Raw genomic sequence first — 14,665 nt, forward strand, 5'->3', positions numbered from 1 at the left:
TCTCCAATCCCCTCCCCTCATCCCCAACCAGCCCATGAAGTGCCAAGGAAATTCCCCCCCCCCCCCCTCCCGTACAGAAGTACTGCAGGGATGGGAGCGGGTAGCACTCCCCAGGCAGATGGCAGGAGAGACGTAGCATGGGTTTGGGAAGGCTCTGGCTGCAGAAGAACAGACCAGTTTGGTAACATCTCACGTTCGTGGAAACAAAAGTGTTTTAGTTTCAATGATACATAGAACTGCACAACAGCGTCCAATACTGGGAACAACCTCCAGAGCTGCTCCACCCTTCAGCCCGCTCCCCCCAACATTGGGCCTCATGCTGCTCCAGTCCACCCAACCCGCCCCCGCAGGATGGACTCCCAGGGCCCAATTCCCCGGCGCTGTCATTCACGCCAGCGCACGGTGGGTGTCAAATGCTCCCAGATCAGAATGGGAGCGGTCGGCAGCCACTGGGCCCTAGAAAAAATGACTCCACAAGGTCCAGGAGACTCAGGCCCTTGGTTGATCACTGGCTCTCAGCCCTCTCTGGTGCCCTTAAGAGTCTTGCCTCCATTGCTACCATGCAAACCTGTCCTGTGCTTGGCATGACCGATGGCCGAACTATTTTCAGACTTCGTGGAGTTCAGTCTACCGTCCCCCCTCCCTTGGAACAAAAGTGGCTCCCTGGGAGCAGAGCCGGGGTCTCACCAGCCTTGGCAATGGCCGCTTGCTGTCTGGGAATGGCAGATGGGTTCCCAGCCGGAGGCACGGGGCGGCTCCCAAGGGGCAATGCTCCGTGGCTCCAGGTTCTTGGCGATGCTTTCACTGCAGTTCTACTTGGGCATGGCTCAGAGACAGCACGTGAGAGTGCAGGGTTCATGGCCTCAGTGCACTCCAGGAAGGGAGGCCAGGGGCCAGGATCTGCTTGGGAAATAACCCAGTGAACCCTAGCACTGGGCGTATCCCTGAGGTACGTGTGGCTGTGGCTGCGCAGATGGGATCCAAGTGAGGGAGCGACGGTGCCATCTAAAGCCAGGACCAGTGCTGTGCAAGCTTCCCCACACCCCGACCAGCTGCTCTGACCACACCCCACCTCCTCCTTTTCTACTGCCCAGCATTGCCAGCACATCTCGCTCCATGCCTAAAACAGTGCCTCCTGCTGTCCTGGCACTGGGGCTTCTCCTGCCCGGACCCCCACACTCTGTGGTGCCGCAAGTAACTCTCTGCTCCTAGCAGAGACTCCCCAGCCACCCACGTGAACCCTGCTCTTGGGGTGGTGGTGGTGGTGGAAATGGTTAACAGAGTGACTCCCTGGAACCCAGTTAAGCCCTTATGTCCATTGCATCCTCCCATCCTGCTGGTGCAGGCCCATGGGAGAGGGGAGGAGGGGCGCATTAGAGGGTTCCCTGCTGGATTTTAACCAGCATCTTCTTGACCTCGTTCTCCACCCGCAGGAACTTGGCCTTCTTCCAGGGGTTGCCAGTCTGCCGGCGGCTGCACTCCAGGTCCTGCAGCAGCAGGCTGAGGTGCTGCTGGACCCGCTCGCGGTCCCAGTTGGGCAGGTTCTTCTGCACCACGCTCAGGATGAAGGCCCAGTAGTCGGAGACGTCGGTGCCCACCGTGAGGAAAACCAGCACCTGGACGCCGTCGCGGTCCCTGCGCAGTGCGTGCAGGGCTCGCTTGCCCTCCTCACTGATGTCATTGAAATACAGGCTGGGGAAGGGAGAAGCAGGGTTAGGGGGGCACCAGGCATCCCTTGGTGACCAATGAGAGAGGAGCATGGGGGGCAGTGACCAATGAAATGAAAGGACAGGAGCAGACGCAAAGGGCAGTAGCCAATGAGAGCAGGCTCAGAGAGGAGCCGCGGCCAATGGGAAATGAGTGGACAAATGATGGCCAGTGAGGGACAAGGCCTCAAGCAGCCACATGATGCAGTGGCCAATGAGAGACAAGCATGGAATCATACATAGGACAAGGCAGTGACCAATGAGGGACAAGGACTCATGCAGCCATATGGGGCAGAAGCCACTAAAGCAAAGTACAGGTACAGTGACCAATCAGAGAGAAGCATGAGCTATGGCTCAGGGGAGTAGTGGCCTATGAGAGATGAGTGGAGGCACAGTGACCAATGAGAGACAAGGACTCTAGCCGCCATGAGGGGTTGGCCAATGAATGACAAGCTCAGCTGCCATTGACAAGGGGCAGTAGTCAGCAAGGGGCAAGTGCTAGAGCAGCCACCAGCAAGAAGCCAATATGGGGTGGGGGTAGCCCCCAGAGGGAGAGGGGCCAGGTCTCATGGGCTGCGAGTGCTGCCAACGAGGGAAGCTGGTGCCCATAAAGGGGATGCCGGGCTGGATGCCTGAGCTGTGGCTCCCTGGTCTGGGATCATGGATGGGGCGGGGAAGGCATTGACCCTGACCGGGTCATAGATGGGGCAGGGAGGACATTGACCAGGAGGGGAAGGGGCAGGGAGGACATTGTACGGGGAGGGGAAGGGGCTTGGGGACTCACTGCACTTCCTTCAGTGTTGCATGCCTCTTAGCCACCTCCACCAGCCCCAAGGCTGCCTCGTCCGTCACCGAATTGTAGCCCACGTCGAGCTCCTTCAGGTGCTGGTTCTGGGCCAGGTGCTGAGTGATCACTTCCACGCCCTGGTTCCCCAAGGAGGTGTGCAGCAGGGACAGGTGTGTCAGGGAGCGGTTACCTGCGATGGCCTCAGCCAAATACTTGGCCCCCTGCTCAGTCACGGGGTTGTCCGAGAGCCTGAAAATGACACAGGAAGGTCACAGAGGGAGAGGAGGCAGCCAGGGGTGTTTACTGCTCATGCCTTAGTGCTGCAGGACATGGGGTAACAGAGGACTCAAGGGAGAGAATAGCTTGTCCCCTTTAGAGCTGGTTGAAAAAAAAAAAGGGGGGGGTTCCCCCACCACAGATAATTTCAGCATTTTAAAAAAAAGTTTTGTATACATTTTCATTGTAAATTTTTTGATTTGGGGCAGAAATTTGATTACCAAAATATTTCAATTTGGAAATGCTGCTGCAGTGCTTCATGGGAGTTGTAGTTCAGGTGCCTCATGCTTCCATTTTCCACTATAAGCTGGGCTCCCTGGTTGGACTACATCTCCCATGATGCAGTACGGCTCCCCTTTTTGGAGGGGGAGGCGGTACTTCATGGGAGTCCCTGGCCATGGTGCATCATGGTAGATGTAGTCCAGCTGAGGAGCCTGGTGCATAGATGAGAATGGAGACATGAAGCAACTGAACTACAGCTGACATGAGGCACCACGGCAGCATGTCGAAATTGGAATATTTTGGGGTTTGGAGATATGATTGTTCAATGCTTACCAAGAAATATCCCCCCACTCTTCCCTCAAATGCCTTCCTCAGCTCTGGATACATTTCCCTCATAATGCCCTCACCCATCACATAGAACTGACACCACCCTCCTGCAGCAAAATGGGAAAGATGTCGGAGTCAGGCAGTGTTCTGTAGTCCTACACAGCTTTGGCCTGGCAGTCAGCTCCCCCCAGCCCGGCCATGGTGCGGCGGGGAGCTTCAGATCTGCCTGAACCAGTGCTAGAGAGACCCACAGGCTGAGCAGGGATGCAGAGCCGGGAGGGGAAGGGATGCAGCAAAGAATGTGAAAGGGAAAACAGAAAGACGATGGAGCACGCCAGATATTGCCTCCATGGCCAGGTGCCCGGAAAACCACCTTGATCCAGGCCCCTTTGGCAGAGCTAGGTCCAAGCACCTCTGACAGCCCTTTAAAGGATCCTGCCCAATATACAGACCATGGGGGCCAGTGGCTTCAGCTGGCCCTGAGCTGAGTGTAGAGCCTGCTTAGGAAGGGCCAAAGTAACAACCAGCAGACTCTGCCCCCAGCCTTCCCTCTCAGCCATTTGTTTACCCTTTAATACCTCCCCTCCTCAGGATCCCCCAGACTCAGGCCAGTAACAGCGGAGCCCAACATGGGGCTTGAACCCCTGACCAGGAGATCCAGAAAGCCATGACCACAGTTCAGACGAACACACTAAGGAAGTGACCTCACCAGCAGGGGTAGGTCTCAGAGAGAGTCCTGCTCCGGGGGACAGGCTCTGGGTTTCCTGAGCACACTCACCGCAGGGTGCTCACCACACACTTGTCGTGCAGCAGCAGGTCCCGGATCTCCCTGCAGGCTTCAGGGCCCAAGCTGTTGAGCTGCAAACTGAGACAGGGCGAGAGCAAGAGGTCAGCAGTGGCACCAGTTAACCCTTCATGTTATGGGGCCAACACCCAGCCCCTCCCCAGCACTCTGGCCCTAGAGGGCAGAGTAGAGGTTACTGCCCTACGTGGAGGGCATGTAGGTGCACCTATTGCAGTGTGACTCACACCCACCTGCCCACTAACACCCCCTCCACCTCTCCTAGCCTGCCAGACTCCCCAGAACTAGGAAGTGAGAATCACAAGGGATGAGGTCTCTCCTGAGGCAACCCAATGGGAGAGGCGGCCTGCATCTTGTGGCCAAAAGCACAGAACTGGACTCTTGGGGATGTTCCCTGCTCTACCACTAAGCAGCCTTGGGTGAGTCATTTCCCCATCAGTATTAACAACACTGACCTTCCCACCCCCACCCACCAGAGAATGTCAGGCTTAACCTGTAAACGCTCAGTATTACTCCTGGCAGGCCCACCAAGCTGTGGATCAGCCATAAGGCAGCCATCACCTTTGCTTGGAAGATAATACAGTATTTTCTCCCAAACAGGGAGAAAATGCTCCCCATTTTCATGCACAGACCAGAAGTGGGGCAGTACCAGCCAGAAGACTAAATGACAGCTCTTGGACAGAATCCCAGAGATATGTACATGGGAGAACAGTCCCCAGCAGGACGGGAAATTCAGATGTTGGAGGAGAGAGAAGGATCCACCATGGATTCCCTCCCGGATTGTCTTTGTATTGATTCTTCTCTGGCCAAAGGGATGGGACATTTTTTCAGCCCCGCTGTATTTTCTTTCCTTTCTTTCTTCCCTGATCGCAGCTTGCCGCCTTCTGGTAGAAGGTGAGATTGCAATACCAGACATATTTAAAAACAAGACTCTTGCAACTGGCCAGGACCTGGACTAGATAGAATCATAGAATATCAGGGTTGGAAGGGACCTCAGGAGGTCATCTAGTCCAACCAACCCCCTGCTCAAAGCAGGACCAATCCCCAGACAGATTTTTACCCCAGTTCCCTAAATGGCCCCCTCAAGGATTGAACTCACAACCCTGGGTTTAGGAGGCCAATGCTCAAACCACTGAGCTATCCCTCCCCGTCTTTTCCAGCTCTAGGTTCCACCTTTTCTGCAGCCGGACAGGATCCATGGAGGGGGAAACAATTAGAGGGATGTACCAAAGACCCTGCACGGAGTAGAGATGGAATATATCATACAGGGAATGGATCATTTGATCATTACCTGTGCTGTTCATTCCCTCTGTGGGGCACCTGGCATTGGTCACGGTCGGAAGACAGGATACTGGGCTAGATGGACCTTTGGTCTGACCCAGTGTGGCCGTTCTTATGTTATTGCTCTGGTACCAAGTGAGACAGTGGGACCAAGATTCTCTGATGATCTTAGCCATTTGCCCATCAGATTTTACTTTAGATCAGGGTTTTCTCCTTCTCTCCCTGCTCTGCTTGTTTAATAAAAAGTTAGCAGAGCTGGCAATATAATCTAAAAATGACTTGAATGGATTTGTGGTGTCTTTAGATAGAATGACACAAAAGCAAGGGACCTGAAAAGCAACAGGGGTTTGGGAACTGACAGCTGAAATACGGAGATGAAAACCATTAGAAGAGCCTTGATGCCAAGCACGGTTCAAAGAACAGCCGAACGACAGCCCACAGAGTCCTATAAAGGACCCATTGTCTATAAAGAGTTGCTATCCATTGAGACTACTAGTCCCAGCATGCAATAATCTAGCATGGCTGCTTAGATCAAGGAGCATTGTACCCTGACTTATAGTCTCCATGGTCTGTATCTTTGTATTTAAAACAGACAAAGGCAGCAACTGTTTACACCAGGGTTTCTCAAACTTCATTGCACCGCGACCCCTTTCTGACAACAAAAATTACTACACGACCCCGGGAAGGGGGACCGAAACCCGAGCCCCTCCGCCCCAGGCAGGGGGGCCCAAAGCCGCAGCCCGAGCCCTGCCCCCTGCAGGAGTGTGAAGCTGAAGCTTGAGAGCTTCATCCCTTGGCGATGGGGCTCAGACTTTTGGCTTCAGCCCCAGGCCCCAGCAAGTCTAACACCAGCCCTGGTGACCCCATTAAAACAGGGTTGCAACCCATTTTGGGTTCCTGACCCACAGTTTGAGAACCACTGGTTTACACCATTGTACGCAGCTCTCAGGCTCCAGGCAAACTGCTGATGGGAGTACAATCAAGGCATCCCCTGATATAAATGGATGACCTAGACCCCCGGCCGAATCAGAGAAGGAGGCACTCACTGGAGCTTCTGGCACCGTAGCAGGACAGGGAAAAGAGTCCTCAGGCTGCTGACATCAAGATGGCATGAGCTCAGGTTAAGCTCCTCCACCTCATGGCTGGTGGTGCCCATGACAGATGCCAGGATGGAGCACTTGAGTGGGGTCATCTTGATGGAGGAGAGGTTGATCGCCCTGAGGGAGCGGATGGCCTCAGCCGTGAAGCGCTCATTCTGGAATTCATGCAGGAAGACGAGGTAGTCCATCAGCTCGGATGGGGGCAGCCACTTGCGGCTGTTCCTGATCATGGTCTTCTTCATAGCGTTGGCAATCTCAAAGGCTGCCAGGTTCTTGATGGAGCAGCCAAGCTGCTCCAGGAGGGCCCGGTTGCGGCGCGACAGGAGCCCGCCCATGAAGATGGGGAAGAGCTCAAAGACTTCGTCATCCGGGGCCTCATCAGGATGATGCAGGGGGCCCTCCACCCCCAAGATGCTGGAGTTGATCTGGTCTAGCACATCGTCGTTGAAGTAGTCCTCCTCCTTGAACATCTCCACCGCCATGGTGTGGGCGATGGTGTCACGGTCCTTGCCACTGAGCCGGTTGAAAAAGCGGGGGAACATCTTGAGTAGGCCGAAGAGCAGCGGCAGGATGCGCAGGGGCAGGACTTTGGAGACTATGCTCAGCACCAGAGTCACATCCTCGCTTATCTTGCCGATGACCTCGGACACCTCCTTCCCCACCCGCTGCGCCAGGGTCTTCTTCTCGCCCAGCACCACATAGAGGGCTGCCAGGTACTCCTGCATGGCGGGGATGGTGAAGACGAAGGTGTGCTCCTTGCCCGGCTGGACGCAGGGCGTGAGGAAGAAGCGGAAGACGTCAGTGCGGAAGACATTGAGGAGGTTAAGCTCACCCTCCGTCTTCATCTCCACCTCGAAGCACTTCTGCAGGTCTTCATCCGAGAAGCAGGTGCGGCGGGACATCACCCCCTCGTGGGCCAGCTTGCCCACCGTCTTGGCCACATATTTCATCATGGAGACGTTGGTGGAGTCGGTGCTGTCCAGGATCTCCCCGCTGAAGTTGAGCCGCAGGAAGCTGGTGTAGATGCCCGTCAGGGTCTGGCTGGGAGGCACCGACTTGGTGAAGTAGAGGAAGTGCAGGGTGGTGCAGACCAGCCAGCAGTAAGAGGGCAGGAAGCAAGCAGCCGCAATCTGGTTGTGGCGCTCCAGATTCCTCGAGAGCATCTCCACCAGGTTGTCCCGCTCGTCCGAGTTGCTGCTGCTCCCGCTGCCGTCGCAGCCTGGCTGGCTCAGGCGCATCTGGAAGTACTGCTTCTGGAGGTTGGTGTTGGAGAAGCCGCAGATCTCGGCGTAGCGGCCCACGTACTTGCTGGGGATCCGGCGCACGGCGGACGGGCGTGTGGTGACGATGATGCTGGCCTGCAACCAGATGAACAGAGCTGGGATTTAATGTAGTCCCTCTTTCTCTGTCAAACCATTACTGGCCTGATCCAGAGCCCACTGACCTCAATGGAAAACCTCTCACCGGTGTCAGAGTGCCTTGGGTCAGGCCCTATATGACTAAATGACTTGAAGAGGAAGGGCGAGGACTGGATAGGATTAAAGTGATGATTACCTCAAGGCTGCTGGTTCACATCCAGCCCAGGACAGCAGTGATTTAACATCATCGCTACCTGAGGGTGGGTGTGAAGGGAACTTGGGGGATCTCAATCTGGCTGATGGACTCCCACATGTTGCCTTTTCCTACAAATCCCTCACGCCGCAGCCCGTACTGATGGCACAACAGGTAAGAACCGCCGGCACTAGCATGGGGCACGTTGTGCCACCTTATAACCCCCTCCGTTCAATCGCCTCACCCCTCCGCCGACATCCATTCCCCCAGGCCTTCTGGATTTGCCACCTTCCATTTAGGCTGTCCGTTCTTCGGGTCAGGAACCACCTGGGGTTGCATTTGCTATGTGCCATAGGCAGATGTTACGCCGATAATTGCAGGTTGTCAAAGAAACCACCCTCCCAGCTGGCACGGGTTGGCCTCTGTTCCCAGCTTGTGCAGAGAGGCCAAAGACTGAATGAGCCATGGAGACTGGACTCCCCTCTCCCTCCTAAGGGCTGTGGGGCGGGGGTGTTCTTCCAGCACAGGGGTGTGGGGAAGCTCCTTGCTGTGCCTTTTACCAGCCAGTCAGGGCTGGTAGAGGCCTCACCAAGGAGTGGGTTTTGGGCAATGCTCCAGGGATCCCCGTTTCTACCCGCAGCCCCCCACAGGCTCACAGCACCGGGTGGGGAGGGATACCAACCTCCGGCAGCAGGTACTTCCTCAGCAGGTTGACCACAATGGCGGAGGGAGGCACGGCCTCATTGGGGTCGCAGCACAGCTCGGTGCCAGACAGCCGAAAGTCCAAGTTGAGCTGCTCCATGCCATTGAGGATGACGAGCACCTTGAGGTTGGCGGAGCCCAGAAGTGGCACCACCTCCTTGAGGTGCAGGTACTTTTTGGTGATGAGGCGCCGTAGCGAGACGGGCACGTTGCTCTGGGACAGGTCCTCGCAGGAGAAGGGGATGACCAACTCGAAGCGGGGCAGGCGCCCGTGGCACCAGTCCACCACCATCTTTTTGATGAGGGTGCTCTTCCCTGTGCCCACCGTACCATACAGCACCACGTTCTTCACCTGCTGCCCGCAGGCGTCCACGTCGAACAGGTTCTGGAGGCCAATGGTCCGGCTGCAAGGGGACTGGAGCTGGTTCAGGATGGTCAGGTCAGGCGAGGGTTTCAAGATCTCCTCCAGGGAGCTTTCCCTGATGACTGGGTCCACGTGGATGGTGTCCAGTGAGAAGGACGGGCCGAACTGCCTCTCCTCATTGGGCTGGTGGCTGAACCAGTCAGACAGGCTCTTCCGGTGCTTCTGGATGGCGTCTGAGGGGTAGGGGGGAGTACAGAGATGCTCACAAATAGGGGAGGGGAAAAGGTTGTCTCAAGTTTTCAAATTTCAGGAGCCCCTCCAGTACTCGAGTCCCTCAGCGCAGTCCCAGGCACCGGCTACTCCAAGCACTAACAAAGCCCAGGAACCCCCAAAACCAGCTAGCTCCCCCCTTCATTCCTGTATTGGCGCAGCGCTCATGCACCAGCAGGGTGTCGTAGCACTGTGCTCTCCCACCCGGGTGCTCCAGGGCTGGTGTTGTCCACTCCCCAGCCCCCTGCAGCCCAACCTGACCTTCCAAGAAGGTGCCTTTAATATTGCTTTGTACAGAGGTAGCATTTCCCCATCCAAAGACCTCTCCCCCCAGCACACTACGAAGGGTTAGAGGGGCAGGGTGACCCGCCCTGTTTCACACAGAGTGAGGAGCCCACTGGCCCCAGGGCCCCGCAGCGAGTCAGCGACAGAACAGGGAATAGAACCCAGGAGTCCTGAGTCTCTGTCTCCTTTTCTAACCACTGCACCTCGCTTGGGTCAGTGACTGCATCCCAGCCTGCTCACCTGACTCCCAGTCCCGAGCACACCCCACCACCTCAGCACTGCCCCTCTGTGACGGGCTCCTACAGCACGGCAGAAGCACGGGGCCTTACCGGAAGAGGCCACATTCCTCAGGGCCATCTGGCCAGGCCGGGTGGAGCTCGGCTGAGACGCACTCTCCCGGAATCCTCCTTGGTAGCGAGCAAAGCTCCTGCAAGGCAGGGGCAGGGAATTGTTGAGAGAGCAAATCCCAGAGTGGGACAGCAGCGTCTGTCCCAACAGCCCAGAGCTGGGGCAGGCTGCAGCTTGAGTGAACCTGGACATCCCAGCCAAAGACATGGTTAGCTCACCCGCCAACCCCTCAGCCCCGGCCATGTGGAAACTACCTCCCTGCCGTTGACAAAACGCTTCCAAAATGAAGGAGAGGAGCAGCTTGTGTGCAAACACAGTGGTGCGAGGAGAACTGGGGAAAGCACAACTGCAGTAGGACCCATGGCAGCTCCAGGGGCATTGTGGGAAATGGGGAATCTGAGGACAACAAACCAGGGCCTGCTCCTTCCAACTCAGCCCAAAGAAAACCCCCCTCCTTGTTTGAATTCTGAGCTGCAAAACGTGCCCACTTTGTCCTGAGACCAGGAGCCAGGCAAGCTTCCCCCAACCCATCTGCCTCAGGCCTGCCATCGAGGGACCCATTCAGCAGTCCAGTCTGCACTCAGGCTTTGACCTCTCCTCTGAGCCAGAGAACAAGGGGGGCTGTTAGTGCCGGGGGCTGTTCGTTATGTGGATACTCGTCCACTGGGAACTGGGCGGCTGAGGCCAAACTCGTTTCACAAGGGCCACCAAATAGCAACAAGCCACCTTATATAAGAACGGCCAGACTGGGTCAACCCAATGACCCGTCTTGCCCAGGATCCTGTCTCCAACAGTGGCTGGGGCCAGATGCTTTAGAGGGGATGAACAGAACAGGGCAATTATCGAGTGAGCCATCCCCTGTCGTCCACTCCCAGCTTCTGGCAGTCGGAGGTTTAGGGACACCCAAAGCACGGGGTTGTGTCCCTGACAATCTTGGCTAATAGCCATTGATGGACCTATGCGCCATGAACTTATCTAGTTCTTTTTTGAACCCAGTTATACTATTGGCCTGCACAACATCCCCTGGCAACGAGTTCCACAGGCTGACTGTGCGTTGTGGGAAGTAGTCCTTCCTATTGTTCTTTTAAACCTGCTGCCTATGAATTGCATTGGGTGACCCCCGGCTTGTGTTATGTGGAGTAAATAACACTTCCTTATGCACTTTCTCCACCCGGGTCATGATTTCATAGACCTCGATCATCTCCTCCCTCAGTCGTCTCTTTTCTAAGCAGAGCAGCTCCCCACACATAACCTTCAGTCATCAGCTGGGGTGGGTTGAATGGGTGGCCTAGAGGCGATAGGCCCCATAGCCTGTTCCCAGCCTCCCAAGTGAGCTAGTCCCTCTGAAAGATCAGTAAGAGCCCAGCTGAGAGGGCCTCAGCAGCCTCCCCCTTCGTCCCCCCACCAAAGCCATGCGTCCTGGGGTAGGATCTCAATTAACTTTAACACCCACACCGACAAATTAGACCAATCACTTTATGTGAGGGGAGCTGCCTTAGCCACCCACCCCTTGCACTGCTGCAGGGGCTCCAGGCCCTACCTGAGAGGGGACGTTTTGGAGCACAGCCTGCCCGCTGGGTGAAGCATCCTCCCAAGGATGAAGCTGCTCCTGGCACCTGGAAGGAAGGAATGCAGGAGGTCAGAGGGAGCAGGATTGAGAGAGATGCAGGATGGTGCCCGTCGCCTGCCACCCCCCTTCCCCAGGGTACCGGCTCCCCCTCAGTGCCCTTCCTCCTCTGCACTCCAAGGTGGTGAAGGAAGGAGCCTTGCTCCAGCAGCTGAGGCCCAGACAACCAGGCGGTTCTGTGCCCCTTCCCCGGCATTCTGATGGGGTTCTGGATCCATGTGGCCTGGACCGGACCAAGCTCCATGTAGTGTGCCTCTGTGCATGGCCAGGGAACAGGCTGCTACGGCAGCGATGCCAGATTCGAGCCCCAGGGAGACACCTGCCTGCAGAGTCCTGGGCTCATGTTCAGATCACAGGCTTGGGAGACAGGAGCTCCACCGTTCAAATCCTGGCTCTGCCACTGCCTTACTCTGTGGCCTTGGCATTTCCCCTGTCTGTGCCGCCCTGAGAGGGACAATACCCCGCCTCCCAGGGGGCTGTGGGGATCGATTAGCTAATATCACAGAAATCATAGAAATGTCAGGCTGGAAGGGACCTCGAGAGATCAGCTAGTCCAACCACCTGTGCTAAGGCAGGACCAAGTAAACCTGACAGGTGTTTGTCTAACCTGCACTTAAAACCCTCCAATGATGGGGACTCCCCGACCTCCCTAGGTAACCTGTGCCAGCGCTCAACTACCCTTAGAGAGACAGAAAGTTTTCCCTAATATCCAACCTCTCCCTTGTTGCAAACTCAGCTGATTCATTGTTATCCTGCCCTCAGTGGACAAGGAGAACAACTGATCACCCTCCTCTTCGTAACAACCTTTTACATACTAGCAGACTTATCAGGTGCCCCCTCAGCCTTCTCTTGACTAAACATGCCCAAATCTTTCAACCTTTCCTCAGAGGTCAGGTTTTCCAAACTTTGATCATTTTTGTTGCTCTCCTCTGGACTCTCTCCATTTTCTCCACATCTTTCCTAAAGCCTGGCCCCCAGAACTGGCCGCGGGTACTCCAGCTGGGGCCTCACCAGAGCGGGACAATGATCTCCCGTGTCTTACATACGACAATCCTGTTAATACAGGATGCGATGCTTTGCAGATGGGAAGCACCCTGGGCCTGCTTTGGTGCAGATCCCGCTGACTCCAGCCATAGCTGTAGGTGCTCAGCACCTGTAAAAAGCAGGCTCTTTATAAGTGCTAAGTTATGAGCAAGCGTCGAGGGCACCCCATCACATGAGCCGGGGAATTCTTCCCAAGCAGCGGCACAGCCTGTCCTGCCAGGGAATTTCCCCACTGAGATCTCTGCCTCCTGGTCCAGGGCCAGAGCTAGGCACGTGGGACTAGCTCCCTGCAGTCATCCACGCAGGACTGGATTTTCCACTTATTGCCCCTTCTCTAGCACTGTCCATCCACGGCTCTCAAAGCACTTCACTAAGGAGGTCAGTATCATTAACTCCATTTTACAGATGGGGAAACCGAGGCACAAAGTAGTAAAGTGACTTGCCCAAGGTCACCCAGGGAGTCAGTGGCACAGCTGGGAATAGACCCCAGGAGGTATGTCTCCCAGACCCCTGCCCTGCACTGCCTCTATGTAAACGAGAAGGAAACACTTCGCACGAACACCACCTCCCCGCCAGTAAAGTGCAATTAGAAGTGACATAACTAGGCCAGCAAGCCTCTCTGATAAAGCAGCACAGACTGGCTGCAGTGTGAGCTGGGCCCAGGCAGAACTGATGCCATCCCAAGCCCCCAGAACCCAGCACCCTCCCTTACACCCACAGTGCTTTTGTCTTAACGCAATTTCATCAGTGGGGAATTCATACACAGGACATGGCTGTGACTTGGCTGTGGTCACCAGGTGAGTCGGGGCAATGCCAGGAGTAGAACTGGGCTCCCAGCCCCTTGCTGTAGTCTCTCACCCTCCCACCCTCTCAGAGCCAGAAATAGAACCCAGGTGTCCTGACTCCCCTGCCCCACTCATAAGGTCATGATGCCTGCGGCAGTAACAAGAAGCAGTGAATTTCACCCCAGAGGGATTGGGCTCTGGGGAAAGGCAGGTAAGAGGCTTCTCACCTCAGCCAGTTCTAACAGCTGCTTACCTGGTACAGAGCTGGGGGACAGCAGCATGCGCATAATCTCTCGGCCTCCCAGCTTGGGTCCCTGGATCCTGCTCCAGCTGGTCCCAGCCTGGGGCAGACATCGCGGGCACTGCATGGCAGGGGGCCTGCTTCAGCTGAAATGCAGACGGCGATCACTTGGGGAGGCGGACCACCCCACTGCGGTGCCCCAGCTGGACAGGCTGGGGTCCTCAGTCCCCCATCACTGAGCTGTGAGGGCCAGGTTATCAAAGCCCAGCCTACTCCAGGACACAACTGAGGGCTGAGGAACCAGCATCATCTTGCATGAGCGGAAGCCCATGCACCCTTCCTCCTTGGGCTCTCACACCAAGGAGCAAGCGTAAACAGTGCCCTCCCCACCAAACAGAGAGATTAGAGATCTTGGAGCAGAGAGGGGCCCCTCAGGACAGCTCTCCCCTACGCAAACCCATAGTATCAGGCCATTCGCTCTGTCCTCTACCCTGTCTGCAGCACTGGGGAGATCCCTTCCTGACCCCTGCAGCGATCAGCTGGTGCCCTGCAGCTTTACTGCACTTTTGGGGCCTGACTCTCTTCTCACACCAGTTTAAATGGATTCACACAGGGAACTGGTGTGAGCGAGAGGAGAATCAAGCCCACTGTACTGGTGGGAGTTTTTTGCCACCGGCAAAGGAGGGTCTCTGGGCCAGGCAAAACAATAGTTCTTAACCAATCACCCGAGCGTGGGGCTGCAGCTGTTCTCATTCAGTTAATTTATGGCAGGGAGAAGGAAGAGGCAGAGGAGGAGGGGAAGGAGCAGTGTCACCCCCCCCCCTTCAAAATCATGAGTCAGGCCCTCCCCACCTGAAGATCATACTACTTATTCAATAATGACATTTGAGTCTTTCTTTGCCTTCTTGGGGAGCCAGGCTTCTCTCCCCCGCCGAGAGGCTTCACAT

General features: G+C 56.0%; 1 protein-coding gene across 1 annotated transcript; it reads right to left on the reverse strand.

Moving 5' to 3' along the window:
- Window positions 1-1,373: 1,373 nt before the first annotated feature.
- Window positions 1,374-13,845, reverse strand: NLRX1 (NLR family member X1). Its single transcript, XM_065417214.1, has 8 exons — window positions 13,731-13,845; window positions 11,562-11,637; window positions 10,003-10,100; window positions 8,735-9,351; window positions 6,448-7,859; window positions 4,097-4,183; window positions 2,491-2,742; window positions 1,374-1,692 (listed from the first exon to the last, which is right to left on the reverse strand). Exons 1-8 carry the CDS (start codon window positions 13,843-13,845, stop codon window positions 1,374-1,376), a joined length of 2,976 nt encoding a protein of 991 aa, XP_065273286.1.
- Between the last annotated feature and the right edge of the window lie 820 nt (window positions 13,846-14,665).

This window comes from Emys orbicularis, chromosome 15 (genome assembly GCF_028017835.1).
Source record: "Emys orbicularis isolate rEmyOrb1 chromosome 15, rEmyOrb1.hap1, whole genome shotgun sequence".
NCBI lineage: Eukaryota > Metazoa > Chordata > Testudines > Emydidae > Emys > Emys orbicularis.